Below are 21,133 nucleotides of genomic sequence, written 5' to 3'. Positions count from 1 at the left end.
ATAGAAAGCCTGACAAAAACACCTAAAACACGTCAAAAACCAGCCAGACCCACTCCTCTGCTTGGAGAGTACACTGTACCAAAACTGCACCACTGCTAGGTGCGGAAAAGTCACATGTACATGTACTATGTCTTGCAAAATGTGCATGATATGGAATAAAGATTTATTCTATTCATATATATTGACTGTACCATTTCATCATCACTTTCAACTTACAACACTGCAATATCGAACCTTTGTTGCCCATATAATATCAACATACTCATATTTTTTCATGACCAGTTATAAGATATACATTTGTACCAGCACACTCTACACATATACTAGTCCTGTACCACCAAATGATTTTTAACCCCATCTAGACTGGACTCATTCGCCCCATCATAACTTCCAAATGGTATGGTGCATGATCAAATTTGCAGGGGGTGATAAGCACGTAAATATCAATCACAGCTGAATGTCACAACGTGTTGGGTATTGATAGAAGAGTTCGCTTGTCATCATCTTTTTGTGTGTATTGTCTCTTTAAATATGACTAAAAAGACTGCAATAAACATTGGATACGAGACCACAAAATGATACATCAAGGGACCTAAATGTATCATTTACGTATACACTACTGGTTCCAAGGTCTAAACACTCTTTGATGTATCCGAAGTACCAAGGACATTATATAGGAAGGACTGAGGACACAATCAGTCCCTATTCAAGAACCTTCGGTTCATGGTTGTAAAAATAATCAACACCTACATACCAATCACCCCCAGATTTGCATATATTCAAAGCGGCCACAATCGTTCAAAATGGGCAGACTAGGCCAAGAGGACTTTTTTTGAGCAAGGACATTATACAGGACATTATATAATGTCCTTGGAAGTACCTATTCGTAAAGAGTAAGGGTTATCTCTTTAAAATTGGAATGCTAAGTTATGTGACTCTTCTTCTATGCTGTTTTTGTAACATGAACCTAACATGGAATTGCAACAAAATAAATGAGCTTTACTCGGTACGTCCAGCTTGTTTTTTTTTAAGTTAAGTATATTGTATTTGGTGGTTGCTTTCTGATTGATGAAAAACTTATTTTCACAGATAAACAGAAATAGACATTACATATTACCCCAGCATACATAAATTATGCAAATGTTGGTTCTCCAAATAACATTTATCATTGACCTATCAATTTTCTGTACGAAGGATCCACATTAAATATCACGAGTATTAGTCTGGCACGAATCTTGGTCACCAAAGCATGCGCAATACCATCGTTCATTCAGATCTTGTTAACGTGTACGTTAATCAGTATTCAAAAGTTTGTTGATTCGTCAGTTTGTTTAATCAGTTTATTTGTTACAATACAACACGTTGTTGACACCACAACACACAGTAAGATACCTCATGACTCATGACCCCTGTGGTGAAACAGTGCGAGTCGACATTTGCGGCAGGTTTTTTGCTATGTACGATTAGTCCAATTAAGTAACACATGTTGATATTCCATACCGTTGATTCAGCGTACAGTTATGTGCAAAATTGGAAGGAGGTAAACAAGTTAACAGTTATTTGTTCAAATTGTTCATATGCTATCTGTTCAATCATGACCTAATTATCTCCATGAAAAATGGAGATATAGTTTTGGGTGTGTCTGTGTGTCTGTTTGTCTGTTTGTCTGTCTGTTTGTGTTTCCGGACTACATTTGCATAAATAGAATTGTCCATGGAGATATGAGGTCGCGGAAAGTTTTGATAGAGATCGTTGTTATCCAGGCCTGATATCCCCAAAACATGCTGATAACCAAAATTTGAATCTAGATTCTTCATCTAAAAGCTGAGGGTAAAGTAATTTCACTCATTTGAGACGCTGTGTCAATGTCCATGGAAAGTTCTTGTCCCAAAAATCACACTTCTCAGCCAGATATCCCTGTTTCTGTTGGTTAGTTGGTGCAGTGAACTTCATGTTGACGTAGTTGTTGAGCTTGTTGTATTTTGGCCAGTTGGTGACGTCACAAGGCTGTTGTGGGTGGACCTGGTGCTGGGAGGAAACTCGCCATCCTGAGTTGTTGGGATCTCCGGTGTGGAGGAAGTTTCCGAAGTAGTAGGCCATGGAGTCGGCTGTGCTGTGTTCTTCATCGGTCACATGCAGTCCGGCTAGCTTCAGGGTTTGGAAGAGATAGGTAACGTCGGACCCATGACAGACGCGGCTATAGCACTCCTGGTCGAACTGTGACCACACGTCCACATCATTGGCCTTCGTCATGATCTGGTCAAAACGGCAAAGCCACACATTGGACAGTTCGAAAGTGAGTGGCTGCACGGATCACCCTCCGTGCAGGACAGACATAATAATGGTGTGTTGAAGCACGTGACAGCGTCGGGTGTTGGTCTCCAGACGAATCTGGCGGGTACTTTTGTAGCACTAATTCTGCTTTCCCCAGGAAAACACTAAGCATGACTTCTTCATACAAACTTTGCGTCATGCTGTCCCTCCATGCAGTATACATGATCGGAAAGGCTTCATCAGTGGTAGAACCAAGGATAAAGGGCTTCTTCTGTAACTTCCCCCTCAAGAACATGTCCTGGAGGAGTTGGGTCTTGACGGTGATTCCATCAACATGAGGTGCCCACTCCACATACTCCTGTATGATGTCGTTTGGGACGATAGCCAGGTTCCGACTTGGACCCAGCCTTAAAGACCTTGTTTGCTTTTGCAGCCCGAAAGCATGTCATGTTGCCCGTGGTACAGTTCAGAAGTTCAGCTACAACCCTGCTGAGTTGCAGGGCTTCAGCACGTGTCTTGTGGGGAATGAAGGGAATGCTCATCATGACGTTTGAAGAGGTCTCCAGTATTTTCTGCCAGGAGATGAAGCGCCACAGAATCTGCTCCTGAACTTTGCCCCATGATGATCACCTGGTCTTTGGTCCCTCCAAAGCCCCCAATGTTACCCTGGACCCATCGCATGGCAGCTATCTGATCCAGTGTTCCTTGATACAGTCTACCCAGTTAGTCTTTTAGAACTGTTGCGAAATATTTGTGGCCATGCACTACACTTCATACAACTGTCTATATGATGTGCATATATATTCATATTAATCCTGCTCCATGTTGTCGTGCCTTCTTCTGAACACTTTGTTTTTAATCGGTTTCTTGTATTTGCATACCGTAATGATAAACAACCTCATGGGGGAACACACCAGATGCGTACTGAACAGTACAAGCTGCATATCCGTCCAGATTTATTTGATCCACTCACACTGCGGTGGACCCCTACTCTTTTCGATAAGCGTGGTGGGTAATAGACCCCTTTCCGAACTCCGGCGCCATTTTGAATCCAGCGCGAGCGCACGTGGTTTGAGCGCGGGAAAAGTAAACAAGCGGAATACGACGGAAGCGGTAATAGATTAACTATGGCGTCCCCAATAGAAAGCAGCGTCAAGTCATCTTCGGCGGCGAGATGTTCTCCTTCTCGGTGAAATCCGTCGATATATATGCATGGCACAAGTAGATAATATTGTTGTGGACACTTGGACTCGATATCGGTCAGTAAAATTGTGAATTTCTGCTACTTTTCCACAGTTCCTGCCGGGCTGTTGGACGCGCGCTACAGTGATAGAATTCTTATAATATGTTAACACCACGTGCTTGTAGTTTCCCCAATAATGTTAGTTCAAGTCGAGAAAAATCCCACAAAACGTACACATTTCGGGCTGGGATCCTTGTAGTTACGTATAGGTATGATTATAACTGTTGAGCCTTTTGGCGGTCGCGACAGTACAAGGTGTGGCATTCAAACACAGCGCTGAAGCTAAGTGCTCATTAACTTATTAACACCTGAGTCGAGTGGGGAAATTGGTGCAAAGTGCCTTTACCGAGGGCACAACATCGTCAAGGGTTCAAACTCAGTGTCAATAACGTACCATAAACACATAGCCACCGGGCCAAGACACATTTATTGACATGCGTTTGCTAACAGGGAGTTGCCGACAACTCGTCATCGGAAAGACATGCAAACAGCAACGTCATACCAGAGCGGTCTTTCCAACCTCACGCTTAACAGGAATTGTTATGGTAGGATTGTATTGGATTGGATTGGATTGGGAGAAGCAACCACGACAGGGCAGATTTCTTTCAATTAATCAAGTAATTCCGAGAAAACAGGTCCGGACGCCGTCAACACGGTTTTGTGAGCATGGTGGCGCCTGTCTGACACATTTCACACTTCATCCGTCTGTTGATGACGTTGTCATGGTAACATTGGACCTCAAAAAGTTGTTTAACACACCTTGGTTTTATAGTGTTGATTGACTTGCAAACACTCCAACTTTTTTATTTGGGTGGGGGGCATTGTTTCACAAAAGTGCAGTTTTTTGCTGAAATATGCACCCAGCAATATGGAGACGGTCTATCTGAATATGAAAATGCAAAAATTGTAAAATACTAGTCTATACATTGTTTGAAACTTCTTCTACGCATGCCAACTTCCTTCCACGAAAGACGGGAAACCGGCCGGCGCACCTGTGATCACGACATCATGTTTGTTAAACCATATATAATGTCCTTGGTCAATAGCTATAGTTCTTTCAACTACTTCTAAGAAGGCAGGAAGCCGGCACTTAACCATGCATGATGAGAACTGTGGCGGGCCAACTTTGAGGCTATAAAAGCGAGTTTGCGGGGCAAGTGTGCGGCAGTTTGCGGGGAGACGACCACTCTTGAATTCAGAAAAATTGTAAGACCTCGTTGTCTACACGCCACAGACGGACACTTCAGAGACAAAGGCTTCATACTGACCACGCAAGGTGAGATACGGAGACCGTCAATAATGGGGACTGATTGCGAGGGGGCGGGGTGGGGGATGGTGGGGCTCCCACCCCTTCCACTTTGTCGAGTTTTAGAGAATTTCGAAGATAAAATGGGGTAATCTGAGTCTTCCTGAGGGGCAAAATTACTGCCAGACATCGACAGGACACAGTTGAGGACTGTGGCTACGTGTGACATAGTAGCATCATCTAAATGTCATGCTTGTCAGAGAATCTGCTCCCCTGGGTAAGAACACGAGGGCGCGCGGCACCCGTTGCCCCCCTCTACTCTAGAAAAAAAAATGTTTATGTTCATGTTTTCATTCATGTTGCTCTAGATCTGTTCATTACATTACATTTTGTTTATGATCTGTAAAAATGATAATATTTAGCATAGCTCTAGATTTTGATTCTTTAAAAAGTTATTTCTTGTCTAATGCATGTGTATGCCATTTTTTTTTACTCACTGGCTTTACATAGGTAGTGTCGTTAAATGCTTATTGTATAATAATCAGCGCTAAACGTATACGTATGTCATCGTGGGCCAATTATATCCCTAGCCCTGGCGGGCGTGGGTTGCTTTGTTGGCCGCCGATGTCTTAGTAACTACTGGGCTGGTGTACGTACCAGGGTGAGCGATGATATTATTAAACCCATTAGCAATACGAAAAGGCTGGTACAAAACCACGTTCCTTCAACATCATGCATTTATCCCGCGATGCAATTATAATACCTTTATTTTGGTCTCGTATTTTTGGTGGTATTGTTATCCTCACTTATCCAAAATATTATGAATCAAATGTGGAATAGCCAGTGTTGGTCTGGTAGACCCACCCCACCCCCACTCAATTTTCGTGGCACGCATGTTCGCACTTTGCGGCGGAAAATCATCGATCGTTTACGAACAGAGTAATGTCGCAATTTATCTCTTAGCTTTCGTGACAGATAGATATGATATGATATCTACATATCGATGTTATCGGTAACCACCCGCTCGGCTCGGACGTCCTTAAGTTTTACGTTTGCATGACTTACAAGCAGGTTCATACTCGTCTCTTTACATCAGGCCTCCTTATTAGCCATCAAGTTTCCAATATGATCCACGGTCTGGCTTTTTCAAGCTAAAAATTTTTAACAAGCAGACTACAGGCAACCTGTTGACGAGCTCTGCAACCTCTAAATTCTAAGGTTTCGGCAAGCTGCGAATATCGGCCTATACGTATCAAAATTCGCAGCGGAGGCCGCAGTGATATCGAGGCACTGGCCGTGTTCCTACCGAAAATGTCCTTTTACTGTTCTAGAGCGCACAGACACGCCGGGCGGGCTGAGGTTTCGATATGTTACGCCTCGTTATGATGATGGTTATTTAATCTGAACGCTAGAGTTACTAAATATACAGTAACAGGTTTCTATATACATGGTGGCGGAGGTTTCAACCCTTGGGCTGCTTCTTTGTTGGATACTTGTATATTTGTATTGCTCTCAGACATAGAAAAGGTTGACTGCATCTATTATTTCGAGCTTTTATTTTGATAGCATGGCGCAGTCTTCAATCTGTAAAATCGTATAGCAAATGGAGACCTGCTATTAAGTAAAATCTAACCGATGACACGTGCAAGGGTTTCCAAAATTTGCTTCGAGCAATAACGGTCTCCCTGTCCTCAACCTGCAATACACGGTCTCTAAAACTTTCGTTCATCTTTCCGACTGACAAACAAACAAACAAACAATGGAAACGCGTTTATCAATCTTCTGTAATTTTTTTTGTAATGAACAGTTGGTTTGAAACACGATGCCCCTATTCTAATGAATAAAGAAACATTAACGTGCGATCGCCATTATTATTGTGAGCGGCACACCTTTGACGCGAGACCATTTTCGCCGGGACACGACATGTAGGTATGGCGGTGTTTCCCTGTCGTGCCTAGTGACACATAGGGTATCATTATCCCTGTTTCTGTAGCAAGGAGGAGTTGACATTTTTTTCGTAATGTCCTTGCTCAAAGATGTAGAGTTTTTTTTTCGCTGGAAATATTTTCAGCATAATATTGACTTATAAGATTATCAATTATATTACGGTATTTTTCATGTCCAATGAAAAACTTACGCTGACCAACACAGACTACAAAATCTGGACATCTGCTGTTCTAGGTCGGGAAAACAATACGAGATGTTTGTCGGATCACTGCCGAAATCCTTTTGACGTTTGATAAGGCCACAGCAAGTAAATTTTCTGGATGACATCAGGGCGCGCATTGATTTTCGCCTGATTTTGAAAATTTCACCCTTCGGCAATGGTCAATGTACCGAAATGGGGAAAATGTCACGAGCGTCTGCCAGTTCCATCGCAAAAACGTTCTAGATGACGTTACATTAGCACACTTCGGAATGTTGAAAAATTCGTACAAATGTGTTGTAAAACTATTGCGTATACTAGATGTAAAAAGGTTGCTCCTCATCACCAACTTACACGAAGGCACAGGGCAGCCCTCATACCAAACTTGTGATTGGAATTAGTCTGTAATGCTGTGTCAATGTCATCAGTAACGTGTATTGTAAACCGATGTATTATTCTTGAATGAAGTGAACTACTAACAAATCCGACAACAGGGTCAGATAAAGTAGCTAATAAGTAATATCATGCGGTTTAGGTAGAACATTGTAAAGCTGTCTGCCTGTTGAAGAAAGAACAGAAAGACGGGGGAAACCCACCTGAACCTGAAACTTACCCTGCACCAAATTGCACTGACTGTCTATTGTCCGAGATTGACAGATCTATTTTGGGATCTATTTTGCGGCCGTGGAAACTTCAACCACCTGTCTCTGCCATCCCGAAGGCTATTGCCACCATTGTAATAGTGACGTTATCTTTGGCCAATGGGAATTTTGCTACGTCTTTGCCACTCCCATTCCTTAGCGAGCGTTTTTGATATGCAAAACTTCACCTGTAGCTATTGCCACCATTGTAATAGTGACGTGGCTATTGCCACCATTGTAAAAGTGACGTAATATTTGGCCAATGGGAGTTTTGCTACGTCTTTGCCACTCCCATTCCTAAGCGGGCGTTTTTGATATGCAAAACTTTACCTGTAGCTATTGCCACCATTGTAATAGTGACGTGGCTATTGCCACCATTGTAAAAGTGACGTAATATTTGGCCAATGGGAGTTTTGCTACGTCTTTGCCACTCCCATTCCTAAGCGGGCGTTTTTGATATGCAAAACTTTACCTGTAGCTATTGCCACCATTGTAATAGTGACGTGGCTATTGCCACCATTGTAAAAGTGACGTAATATTTGGCCAATGGGAGTTTTGCTACGTCTTTGCCACTCCCATTCCTAAGTGGGCGTTTTTGATATGTAAAACTTTACCTGTAGCTCGTGACCAGACTAACTAGTCTTTCGTTGGGCGGAAGTGACTCACGAAGATTGTTGTTCAATGTCACAGACTGGCAGGTAGGAACTTTTCCAAGCTAAAACTCCAGGATCTTAAGAAAGTACGTTGTCTTCTGTCACTGTGGATATAGTTCATTACTTTTTCGTCAAAAAAATCAAAATCAAGTATAGACATTTTGCCCATATATTTTGTTCGCGCAAGACACCAGCTTAGCGCGCGCTGCGGGAAGCACGTTCAAACTTTGTTCAAGTCGGGCAGGATACATACCTGAGGGGGTCCCTGGAATATTGGTGATAAAAGGATGTTCACTTATGATACTTGGCGCAACGTCGAACATATTATGAAATATAAGCATAACGTTAGCAGTGTTAAACGTTTACAGTGACAGAAATTACCAAAACGAACTGACACGAATGATATACCAGATTTCACTCTATGTGTTTTGTATCATGTATGTGTAATGATGTATGTTTCTAGATTTATCAGAGCAAACAAACCTTGGAACTGACTTATTACTTTTTACAGAATAAATGGCACCTTTTGGAGACCATTGGGGACCTATTGGCGACTAATGGTTCCAAATAGGGGGCCAATATTGGAACTAGTTCGAAACTAGTTTGCGTCCATTCACCACTTGCGGTTTTTATTAACTTCCAAAAACAATCGCCACTGCGGGAGACGAATTTGTGTTCATTGGAAACCGCGTGGAAACTACTTCTCAATTGTGCGAAACTAGTTGGCGAATGCCATTTGCAACTAGTTGCCGACTAGTTGAGTGAGATAGGGGCTTTATGACCGACCAAGTCCTCTTACATGTATTCTCCCTATTTTGGCACTAAGAATGGTTCCTTCCTCGTGCCAAGTGACATTCAGCAAGTTTATAAACATTGACAACTTGTTAAATTACACACTTTCAGATGAAACTTAATGATCTGAATTCTGCCATTTCTTCCAGGCGAACCGTCGGTCTCCAATGATGACTCCCCACGCGTGGTACCGAGTGATGCTCCTCCTACTGGTCGTGGGTGGAACTGCAGGTAACTACCCCCCACACAGACATTGACTCTCTCACTAACTCCCTCAGTAACTCGCTCACTAACTCACTCACTAACGCACTCACAATCACTCATTTATTAACTGACTAACTTGCCGACTCACTCAACTCGTTCACTCACTTACTCACTTACTGACTAACCTACGAACTCACTTACTCAATCAAACATCTAACAAGAGTTCTACGACCTCATACCTTCGCCAAATGATTTTGACCTTTATGACTGACGTATTAGGAGTGTTTTCATCAATCAAAAATCATACCAGTTGATCCTCCTCACCCAAATAACATAAGTTGTCCAAACCTCCTTGTTATGATTATGAGCTTAACAAAGAAGGTTATGCTAACATTTATCATCAATAATGCAAATAAGCTCCTTATTAGCATAATTTGATTCAATGGTGTTCACATTCACACAACTTCTAAATGCCACAAGTATGAAATTGCCGTTATTTACTAGTATGGAATGATAGTAGTTTCTCATTAATTATGCAAATTAGGCCTACATTTGCATAATGTCTATCTATTGACATTCCTCTCTTCCTCAGTTACAAATGTCACATATTTGAATAGTCATATCATGGAACACAGCAGGTTTTTAAAATTGCCTCATTAATTATAATCTGATTTGCATAATTATCATCCAATCATACAAAGCATCACGTAAGCTATCTACATACCAAAAATCATGACCATCCATCAAGCCCATCTCGAGTTATAGTATTTTCTCATTAATTACGTAAATGAGGTTCTCATTTGCATAGCTGATATCTATTAATATTTCTCTCTTCCTCAGTTACATATGTCACATGTTTGCGAGTCCTATCATGGAAATTGATGGATGTATAAACTTTCCTCATTAATTAGTTACTGATTTGCATAATAAGTATCCAATCATGTACATCATCGCTCAAGCTATGTACTTGCAAAAAATCATGACCTTCCATCAAGCCCTTCTTGAGTTATTCCCTTTCAAAGTCTGAAGCAAAACCTGCCCCTGCAGTTGCTAGGGGGCCCACACCTATACCACTTACTCTCTGCCCAACGAGCTATCTACCACTCAAAAATCAGTTCCATAGCATGTCCACAACACGAGATATCATAACAGGAAGTTCCGCTGCAGTACCGTAACAAGCCGATAGGGGGCCCAAAATCTAATCATTTTCAGGTTTCATCGAGACCTACCAACATACCAAATACCAAGACAATCCTTCCAAGAATTCTCGACTTATCGTGTTCACTAACAGACACACAGACATGCTCGGTAAAATATAACCCTCTCGGCGAAGGTAATAACTCCCTCCACTACATTCCACACCAATGAATACAGCTGGCTGACAGCCAATTTGTCCCTGGCAGTAACTGATGTTTCCTGCCTGCCTCATGACCCCTCATGACCAACTTAGCACCCCTGCCCGTATCAATATCCCTTGAAACAACACAGCCCACACGTCGCAACCAGAACGCATAGTATGAGCATACAATTTAACACATTTTTACACTTTTCTCCTTAATTATGCAAAGTACTTCGCCCAAAATCTAATCATCTTGAGATTTCCCACATACACACGGACACACCAAATACGACAACAAACCATCCAGGCGTTCTCGACTTATCCTGTTCACTAACAGACACACAGACATGCATAAAAAAATAACCTTCTCGACGAAATTTCGTCGCGAAGGTAATTACATGTATGTACCAGCCCCGGCCCCGGGACTGTAGAAGAGACAATGTGTTGCCTACTCTGACATGCGATCTTAGACTATACTTTTAGATACGACATAAATTGGATCTTTCTGCTTGTACCCTTGGGCAGGCTTATCCTTTGTTAGTGAAGTTTTTAAAATTCTGGTGTCAAATTTTTCGAGTTTATTTTCTAGTCTCTCGGGATGTAATTTTCCAACTCAGATGAACTTCCATGCTAGTCAAGTTCTATTTTGACTCGAAAGATTCTAAGAGCGAGACATATTGTGACATTTGCCCAAGCTTCGACTATAGTCTTTCTTTAATACATCAGATCAATTCTGAGATAATCATGGATCAGGAAAAATGAGCTCTCTAGAAAATTTGGAATATATGGAATCATTTTTAAATCTTCGTTTCCAAAGAAATGTTGCCTGAGGGATCCAGTACTACCATATTGGGACGTCAACTTCAGGGAACCACTAAGGACCATTTGCCCCCAGATCAGGTTACCATTAGCCCGTTTGCCATCTATTCTTAGTAGGACAGACAGCAAAGGCTATGCTTTTCATAAAAAGATAGATTATACTACTTACAGCATTTCATGCATAATCAATGACACATGACAAAACAAGACATTTGCTAAAAGCACTAAATATTTCGTGGAGGTATGAGGTCTCCGAACTCATATTTTCATTTTTCATTGTCTTTCCTTTCCATTTCAGTCCTCGAGTCGTCTGCTGCTCCCGAGAAAAGGGCCCTGCCAATCACTGAGGTTGATTCTATCGTCAAAAAACTGGAAGGTAGCTATAGGGTTTCTACAATATTTCAGAAAATTGATTTATAGAGAATCTGATTGTTTGAGTGAAGTTATTATATTAGCATTATCATGTAGATGTTCTTGATAATTGGAAGTAGGTCAACATCTAGCGTGACTGAAGATAAAGGTTGATGCAATGGACGAGTAAGAATTGTCGTAATGCTTCGGTCTCCATTGGAAAAAGGGACCCCGCCTAGTAGTTCACGGTTTGTTTGTTTTTTGTTGTTTTTTTTTTTTGCACTTTCGGGCGTGACCCCTACGTGGCCCCGTCGGGCACCCTGCGCTTGCCGGGTTATTTGGGGGCCCGGTCGGGATCCCGAATCAATTTAACTCAGACTTAAATTGAACGCGAGACCTGGTAACAAATAGACGCCGTGAGCTAATCGTTCAAGCACCGGGAGGTTCTACATTTTCTACCGTTCGGGACTACACCACCGACGGGCCCCGGCGCAATCGGAACCAAAGCATTACTTTCTATGATTACATCAGAAGACATGTTGAAGATGATACTGAAAACCGTAAGAAGAGAAAAGGTTATTTTTAATTCATCTTCATTCATCTTACAGAACTGATTGCTGGTCAAGCCGGTGGAGATAAAGACAAGACCATGGATGTAATGGAAAAGGTATTCCATTTGGATTGTGACGTATAGCAAGGGTGTGTCCTGGTGGAATGAGGTAACATATGAAAACTGACTTGCCCGTGTTATGCTTCGGTCACATTTCAAAGCCGGGGCCCGGCCGGGCTGTTTGAGAAAACAAAGAATAAAAGACGCATATCAAGGATATACATAACGTATTGTAAGGAATAATTTTTCAAAAGTTTTGTGTGTTTTGTTGTCTTTTATGTCATAGTTTTCGCTCCCACAAGCTGCCCGGCCGGGCCCCGGGTTGGAAATGTGACCCTAGCATTACCAGGGGTTCTCTATATTTCCCAGTATGCAATGGGATCCGTAATATAGTCTATACGCCTCATAGTTCAATAATGTCTAATATGACATAGCGATGCCCCCTGAATCCGAACACAACGTTTACCTTTACCAAATATACATATCTTCACATTTGCTGTCCTCAGATTAGCATATGAAGATTCAAATCAAATCATTAAAGTTGTCTTTACTTGGAGCTGTAGTAAAGGTTATCTAAGGCCCAATTTACACTTGTTCTGTGAAACTGTAGTACTACACATGGTAGTCTATACTGTAGTAGACTATAGATTCACGGTCACTTTACACTAAATGACAGGAAGTCTAGCAGGACACCTGCTGTTCCTGATTGCCATGAAACTGTAGTGACCTATTGTGACCTTTCAAAAATCGCGAGAGGGAATTTCTGCACTGTTTTTATTTGTGAAAAAGTCACTGAGGGGATTTATCTGATGCGAAATACCAAGAAAAAGGGCCTGACAGCTTGGCTTTCCTGTGAAAACCAGAGAGTGGCCGCAGATGAGCCGAAATGGAACACGCGATTAGTTCGAATTACATCAGATCGAACATGGTTGTTGCCTCTACCTCTGTACTACAGTTTCGCTTTACACCCGGTTCGAAGTCTCATGGAACCTCCACCGAAGTGTAGTACTACTACCCCCGAGGTTGTAGTAGACTTCCGTAGTAGACTACAGTAGTTTTCTTTTTACACCCAGAAAAAAGCTGTTGACTACTACAGTAGTAGACTACCATGTGTAGTACTACAGTTAAAATGACAAGTATAAATTGGGCCTAACGTTAATTGGATATTGTTAATATTCACACACAGATATACATACACAGACAGAAACACACAAACATAACGTTACACACACACACACACAGACACACACACATCGATAATGGACAAACACGCACACACACAGATACAGAGACACGCACACACACACACAGGAACACACACTGCCATACGGAGAACACCAGTTCAGTGGCGCCATTTAGTTGTTCTTGCGTTGGCCAATGTCCTCGGGGTTCATAGATATAGAATCAGAATCATGTTTCTTCAGTATATGACTAAAATATCACATAATGTACAATGTGTCATGTTCTTCACTTTTCCCATAATTAGGACGGCGAGCTGACTGAAAAATTCGGTGGCGATTCCTGGCTTCCCCAAACACGACAAGTTGGTGAGTCACAACTCTGAACCTTTTACCAATATCCACCAAAATTTAAATCATTATGATCAGGACTTTGTAGGCGACGATCTTTTGAAAAAAGGAGGAAGACTGTAGTCGTCATAGAATCTTTATTTTCCCCTCAGCTTGCTCCAGTGGCTACCGGATGCATAACGGCATCTGCTACAAGGCCTTCAGCACCCGAAAGAACTTTCGCGACGCGTCTTCCACATGTGCAGCTGACGGAGGGACCCTCGCTATGCCAAAGGACGCCGGTACTAACGCCTTCCTGCTCTCCTTGAAAAATGCCGTGAATCGGCCTGGCTTTTTCTGGTTCGGCTTGGTGGATCAACATCAGGAGGGAGGTTGGGAGTGGATAGACGGCACGCCTCTTGCGAGCTACAGCGCATGGAGCCCGGGAGAACCGAACAACGGCGCTGGTGATGAGGACTGCGCCGAGTTCTTCCCGTCGAAATGGAACGATGCAAAGTGCTCTGTGACTGACAGAAAGTTCATCTGCCAAAAAATACCTGCAGGTGTGCTACATCTATGTTTGTCCTTATCGACCCTTCCATCAAAACTTCTAATTCACTGATCCTATGTTGCATTAAACGGCCTATGAAGGGCATCAAGAACAAGTACTGTCAGTTCAAATGATATTCCGATTTGTTCTGAAATAGGTTGTCCAGTCGGGTACGTTTACCACCAACCCAGTCGTCAGTGCTACAAGGCCTTCAACGACAAGAAAACTTACAACGCTGCAGCCGCGACCTGTATTTCAGACGGGGGAACCCTCGCCATGCCCTGGGACACCGCCTCCAACAAGTTCCTCATCTACCTGAAGAATGCCGTCGACAACAACGCGTTGTTCCGTATCGGGCTGACCGATCACCGCCGGGAGGGAGGTTGGATGTGGGACGATAACATTGCTCTGGGCAGCTTCAGGGCATGGGGTCCGGGAGAACCCAACAACTCGGGTAACGAGGACTGTGCTGAGTACTTCCCCGGGAGTCACGCGACCCATAAGAACACGTGGAACGATGGACCATGTACCCGTGGCGACAGGAAGTTTATTTGTCAAGTCACGCCATCAGGTCAGGTCCAAAATATTGACGTTATTTGCGATTCATTTTGAATCTTGAAGAATCATTCTCTACCTTCACTACTGGCTTCAGTGTATTTTCAAATATGTGTACGTCTAGCTTTTTCGTGTTGAGAAGGACAGTTTTCTGGTTCGTTTCAGGCTGTCCCTCGGGCTACCAACAGCATGGTCCCAACTGCTACAAGGCGTATAACGATGAGAAGTCGTACGACGCAGCTACCGCAATATGCCGGGCTGACGGCGGTAGTCTGGCCATGCCACGCGACCAGGCCACCCACCAGTTCCTGATCACCGTGAAGAACCAGGTGAACAGGGGTGCAGGGTTCTGGCTGGGATTTAACGATCGGAGTCAGGAGGGAGGATGGCGGTACGTCGACGGGACCCGCCTCGGAAGCTTCCAGCCCTGGAACCCGGGGGAGCCGAACCAGCACGGAGGGAACGAGGACTGTGGTGAGATCAGATCGGATCTCGAGTGGAATGACGAAGCGTGCTCTTCCCAACGGAAGTTCATCTGTCAGATATCTCTCCAAGGTGAGCTTTTCTCAGATTAAAGTGTGTAAACATGAAGTTAGATAATTAATAGAACCTTGTCATTCATATAGTAAGTTAGCTTATGACAATGTGTTTTTTCTCCTTGGACCTATTGTATTCATACATTAGTTGTAATCCGCTTACAGTTAGCCTTCGTGCAAGAATAATGCTATAGAATTCAAATTCTTTATCATTAGGCAATGTTGATTTGATTATATGGATGACATCCGCCGGGAAGTCCACAACTGAAGCGACCGTGCGAATAAAAAAACGTTTGGCAAAAAAAGTTGCCTTCATTATAAAATCTACGTGGTCCGGAAGGAGGAACAAAACTAAAGACACAGATTCTGGTATAGCGAACAATAGATTCTTCATTTTTGTTCTTGTACATCTTCTTTGCACTTTGGAATTGACTTTGGGATTCTACGACATTAGCAAGTATTCGTTTTCCGAAATATATTTTTGTCAATTTACATCATATATTTGCTCATTTTGCAGTTGCTTTGTACGATTCACAGTATAGCCGAAACTTTTTTTTCCTTAGAATGCGTTATATTTTCTGGAAACGGACGAAAACTGATGCGCGCGCGGATGTCATTCATATATTTAACATGGCCTTATAAAAAACGCGAGCCGTAGCGAAACCGCATTGCACCTCCACCAGCTACGTGTACTTGAAAAAGTATCATGCTTCCTCTCAATTGATGCTGACTGCCTTACTTTTTTTATCATCATTATCATAATCTATGTGTCTTAGTTATCGGGTCTTGTGGGGGTAATCTTCCTGGTTCTACTGGTGTCTTCATCTCTCCCGGCTACCCCCAAACTTACAGCGACAACCAGAAATGCAGGTTAGATGATATTCAATGCATGGATCATGATACTAAGTTGTTGTTTTTTCTTGATGTATTGATGATGAATTGTTTTATTTTCTTCACATACATGCGATGCATTTGTGGATTTTCAGAAATACCCATCCTTTCATATACAAGGCCTGCATACCGTCTGTTTATGTCAAGCATCGGCCTTGGGGCCTACTTATCATCCTTCTCACTGCGTCAGGGCTCAACAAATCAGATATTCATCCCCTGTTGTTGAAGGTAACTTACCAGCCAATCACTAGCTTGGGTGCTATCCTTTTAAGCTTTCCTCGGCTCTCTCGATCGTCCCCGTAGCTACCGAGAGAACGGAGCATAGTTAAAAAGTATGTCACCCTGGCTAACCAATCACATCATCTCCTGGCTGTAGGCGGCGACATGATTAGCCAGAAACTTTCCCTCCAACAATAGGGTGGGATCTCATTGGCTGATGGCTGGCCAGCGCAAACGCAGCGAGAATGACGAAATAAAAGCCGGTGTGCCAGGCTTGTTGCTTGACAAAACCAGACGGCAGGCCTGGCAATAGCAAGATGTAACCATTACGTGGTCAACATCTCAGTGAATACTAGTAACTAAATGTGATTTCTATTTCAACCGTCAGCTGGTTCATCAGTGTCCCACAAGGACACATCGTGCGCCTTGACTTTTTGGACTTCGACCTTGAGAACCATTTTGACCACGTCACCGTTCTAGATGGATGCAACAACAGGCGGCTGGGCAGGTTCACTGGTAAAAGCCGTCCTCCTGCGGTCAGCAGCTCGGGCAGGACCATGGAGGTCGTCTTCACTACGGACGGTTCTAAGACAGAGCGCGGTTTTAAGGCTCGTTATTACGGTAAGCTGGGAGAGAATGGTCCCTGTGGCCTGTGGCAATCACACTGTCGTCAATAAGTCTGAAACAATCACACATTGATCCAACTGACACTCCAGTGAAGAGCCGATGACTTCTTAGTAATTTTTTTTAGCCATTGGGTTTAGATACAATTGACAAATGCTAAAATGAAGATAAGATTGTGTTGAGTACGACAATCTACGAAAACAAGGCTTAGGAGTTTGGACGGCTTTTTTGATTCACTTGCCGTGTAAATGAACTACACGATGAAAAGCACAAGCCAACAAGGCCATCAGAGGTGCTAATGCTTTGCGAAAGTAGGTCAGAAACACACACATAAAGCCGACAAGGCAATCAGAGATGGCATCCACGACAGATACATGTGAAGACCATTTCGATAGCACTTATTGTTTGAACTAATATTCTATTAATTATAATTCTCCAGCCGTGGCAGTGACCGGAAAGAGGGAGATGTCTGATCCGCAGGAGCGGGGGCTAGGGGAGGCTGACCCACAGGGGTTGGAGCTAGGGGAGGCTGGCCTAGAGGAGCAGGGTCTAGGGGAGGCTGACCCACAGGAGCAGGGTCTAGGGGAGGCTGACCCACAGGAGCAGGGTCTAGGGGAGGCTGACCCACAGGGGTTGGAGCTAGGGGAGGCTGGCCTAGAGGAGCAGGGTCTAGGGGAGGCTGACCCACAGGAGCAGGGTCTAGGGGAGGCTGACCCACAGGAGCAGGGTCTAGGGGAGGCTGACCCACAGGAGCAGGGTCTAGGGGAGGCTGACCCACAGGGGTTGGAGCTAGGGGAGGCTGGCCTAGAGGAGCAGGGTCTAGGGGAGGCTGACCCACAGGGGTTGGAGTTAGGGGAGGCTGGCCTAGAGGAGCAGGGTCTAGGGGAGGCTGACCCACAGGGGTTGGAGTTAGGGGAGGCTGGCCTAGAGGAGCAGGGTCTAGGGGAGGCTGACCCACAGGGGTTGGAGTTAGGGGAGGCTGGCCTAGAGGAGCAGGGTCTAGGGGAGGCTACCCCACAGGAGCGGGAGCTGGGGGAGGATACCGAAACCCCCAAGGAGGAGGTGTTAGAGGAGGCTCTGAGGATGCTGGAGAATGAAGTCCGTACCGAAGAAGCGAACTTGAAGGTACGATGTATGAAAGCTGTCATCTTTATACAAATGGTTGTATTTTAGAGGATTTTACCATGGTCAACATTGACTGAAGGAGGCCATATAATGTATTCTAGAAAAAGGAAAGAAAGCAGTCAAGTACGTACAGCTAATTTGCTGTTACGATGTGTGGTATCGAAATCTACGCCCTCATATTCACACAGTCACAGACACGCACATATGTACATACAGTCGCACAGACGCAGTCACACAGAGGCACACACACACTCACATGCACACACACACACACACGTACGTACACTGACACGTACGTACATGCACGCATGCACACACACAAACACTCACTCACACACACACACACACACTCACAAAGCCATCATCACGGTTAAGATCTTACAGGAATAAATAACAGATTTGACAATGTTGAAGAGGTTTTTGAGTGTCCAAAGTTTCACTCACAACCAATTCTCATTGAGTAAACATGTATGTTTTGTTCCCTTGCAGTACAGCATGGAAGAGTAACACCTACATGGCCTAAGAGTCTGCTGTTCCAGCCTAACAACCAGTGAACATGCAGCACAAACAGTGAATATATCAACTCTAAACAGATAATGGGTTGAATCATCGTAACTTTTCCGGACTGGCCCGGGGCAGTCAGAAATCGTTTCTGGCAAATTTTCTCCGAATATCTGCTTGAGTATTGCTTATTCAAAGCTTTAGCAAGATCTAGAATAAAGTGCATAGATACTAGACAGTAGGGGATAGATTCAGAACAGATAGATGCAGCCAGATATTCTTAAGCACTGTGAAGTGTTAAGGGCGTTTCAGCTCTTATCTTGGAAAATACCTACCAACTTACTTTCTCGGTTTTCAGTACTTACTTAATTACTTATTCGGATTTTAGTTCTTATTTGCATGAGTAGTAAAACGGTGAATGCTTGAAAGATCCATACGGCTACGTTGAGAAGGTCATGAAAAATTCGATCTGGATTGAAATGCCACATTCATAACAGGAAAATCTGATCCTAATTGTCTCATTATAAAATGCCTAAAATAGTATCAGTCACGTTCTAGTATCATTCTTACGTTTCTGATATGAAAGAATCCAACCTTTCCATCCAGAATAGGAGAATATGACAGTTATAACACATCAATTCCTGATATCACCACTGTAATTGCATTGGCTTACTGATGATTCCTGTGAAGAGTTATCACTGTTTATGCATATATCAATATTCTCCGTAAAACCTTCTTGTACTATCAAGATGGTTGCATAACCCGACAGCAAATACATGTTGAACAACAAGACATTATCATGTAAGATGACATGACATGTTAGCTGATGAATGTAAGCAGATTACCATCATAATTGTGGAACAATCATGATTATTAATAAAGTCGCAGCTTTCACCAAATGAACTTGTTCTCAGAAGTTTTATTGGCCTGTCGACATATAGATAGTTTACTAATATAGCTCAAATGTGTACAAATGACCATCAGGCCATGGCCAATGTAAGCTTTTGATGATTCCTTGCATGATTGACACAAGCAGTAAGAATCCTGTCTATAGTTACCAAATGTCCACAAACATGTAGACCAGAGTTTAATGGTCCCCTGATCGGTCTTCTGAAGCAGTTTTGAAGGGAATCGTTCATATTAAAGCTGTCTACGCCGAACAGATATTTATCTCATGATGACTTACAAATGCCAAGGCAAATGTGGCGATATAGAAAACATACATAAAAAACACATTTAATGCCATTAGTTAAGTCTCCAATAAAAGGATTATATCATTAACATCATAGATCTGCAGCAGCCATGGCGCAAGTTTTGTTTGAAACTTTGAGAATAAGACAATAACATAATAATAAGAGGTTGAAGGATGGATTTTTGGCATGTAGATAGCTTCAGTGATGACTTACATAATTATGCATATAAGGAGCTACTTTGCATAATCAATTAGAAAAGTTTAGACATAAATCACAAGGGACCCATTTACATAATATATGAGGAAATGCTACAATTGCCTTCTTTGCTAAGATTGTATGTGTTATGTGATGAGAAAAGGATCACTTGATGGAATCTATACAAATGAGGACTTAATTTGCATACTGAAAGATAAACATTTATCATATATCACTCGAAAAAGCTAACATCAGTCGGCGAAAGAATGAGGTCGTGGAACTCTAGTTAATCATGTGGTCGGTAGAAGATGAGCAACCAAGGAGACCTGTACAGTTTCATTGCCGCACGAAAGCTGACCTACACTTGATCAAAATGTTCTTCCTACTTATCGTCTTATACCAAATAGAAGATAAAGACACACTAGTCTCTTATTTTCGAGCTGAAACGTTTGGGGCTGTTCCTCAGGTAAGCAAGCCCGACTTCTTATCTGGAATCAATACTTCCCCGTGACAGAGACAGTGACAGGAATACTAAAAAGACACAAACATGTGCCTATGCCATGGTGACCCCTTTTCCCAGAGAAAATGATAGATGCATAGCTCACTCATACATTTACCTCAGCATTTATGGCACGATATTTCACGTGGGGAATGGGCTTTGTAAATGAAGCATGTCAAAAATTATGAAGTACCGAACTTCAGATAGAATTGGCGAAGGGAAATGGTATTATCATTGAATTATTTAGCTGGCTGTCAAATCTAGCACGGCAGCGGGGATATTTATGTATAGGTTTGGCACAGGTGCATAGTGTGATTCTTGCTTCCTTGCCTCTTGATAAATCATTTACAGGTTTATATTCCAACCTGTCTTCTAACGCAAGTAGTTTCAATGTACTTATTCTTGTATGTTTATGGTAC

General features: G+C 42.9%; 1 protein-coding gene across 3 annotated transcripts; it reads left to right on the top strand.

The window, feature by feature from the left end:
* Positions 1–4,400: 4,400 nt before the first annotated feature.
* Positions 4,401–19,730, top strand: LOC136427515 (uncharacterized). Of its 3 annotated transcripts, none has more exons than XM_066416475.1 (12): positions 4,401–4,793; positions 9,145–9,226; positions 11,656–11,733; positions 12,317–12,375; positions 13,805–13,865; positions 14,000–14,389; positions 14,534–14,830; positions 15,097–15,486; positions 16,244–16,337; positions 16,966–17,198; positions 17,641–18,326; positions 18,816–19,730. In XM_066416475.1, exons 2-12 carry the CDS (start codon positions 9,163–9,165, stop codon positions 18,831–18,833), a joined length of 2,370 nt encoding a protein of 789 aa, XP_066272572.1. In that variant the 5' UTR covers positions 4,401–4,793; positions 9,145–9,162; the 3' UTR covers positions 18,834–19,730. The 3 variants fall into 3 exon arrangements, with proteins under 3 accessions (XP_066272572.1, XP_066272571.1, XP_066272573.1); XM_066416474.1 differs by having other exon boundaries at positions 4,403–4,793; positions 14,534–14,947; XM_066416476.1 differs by lacking the exons at positions 4,401–4,793; positions 9,145–9,226; positions 11,656–11,733 and having other exon boundaries at positions 12,315–12,427; positions 14,534–14,947.
* Positions 19,731–21,133: the final 1,403 nt, after the last annotated feature.

The sequence above is a fragment of the Branchiostoma lanceolatum genome, chromosome 2, assembly GCF_035083965.1.
Source record: "Branchiostoma lanceolatum isolate klBraLanc5 chromosome 2, klBraLanc5.hap2, whole genome shotgun sequence".
Lineage (NCBI taxonomy): Eukaryota > Metazoa > Chordata > Leptocardii > Amphioxiformes > Branchiostomatidae > Branchiostoma > Branchiostoma lanceolatum.
This window is presented reverse-complemented; position numbering and strand designations above follow the sequence as displayed.

What these genes read in the sequence shown, in the direction of transcription:
- LOC136427515 (XM_066416474.1), top strand. Translation starts at nt 9,163, where the DNA reads ATGATGACTCCCCACGCGTGGTACCGAGTGATGCTCCTCCTACTGGTC. An exon ending in CCATGGATGTAATGGAAAAG is followed by an intron (nt 12,376 to 13,804) that starts GTATTCCATTTG and finishes TCCCATAATTAG; the next exon opens with GACGGCGAGCTGACTGAAAA. An exon ending in CTGTCAGATATCTCTCCAAG is followed by an intron (nt 15,487 to 16,243) that starts GTGAGCTTTTCT and finishes TATGTGTCTTAG; the next exon opens with TTATCGGGTCTTGTGGGGGT.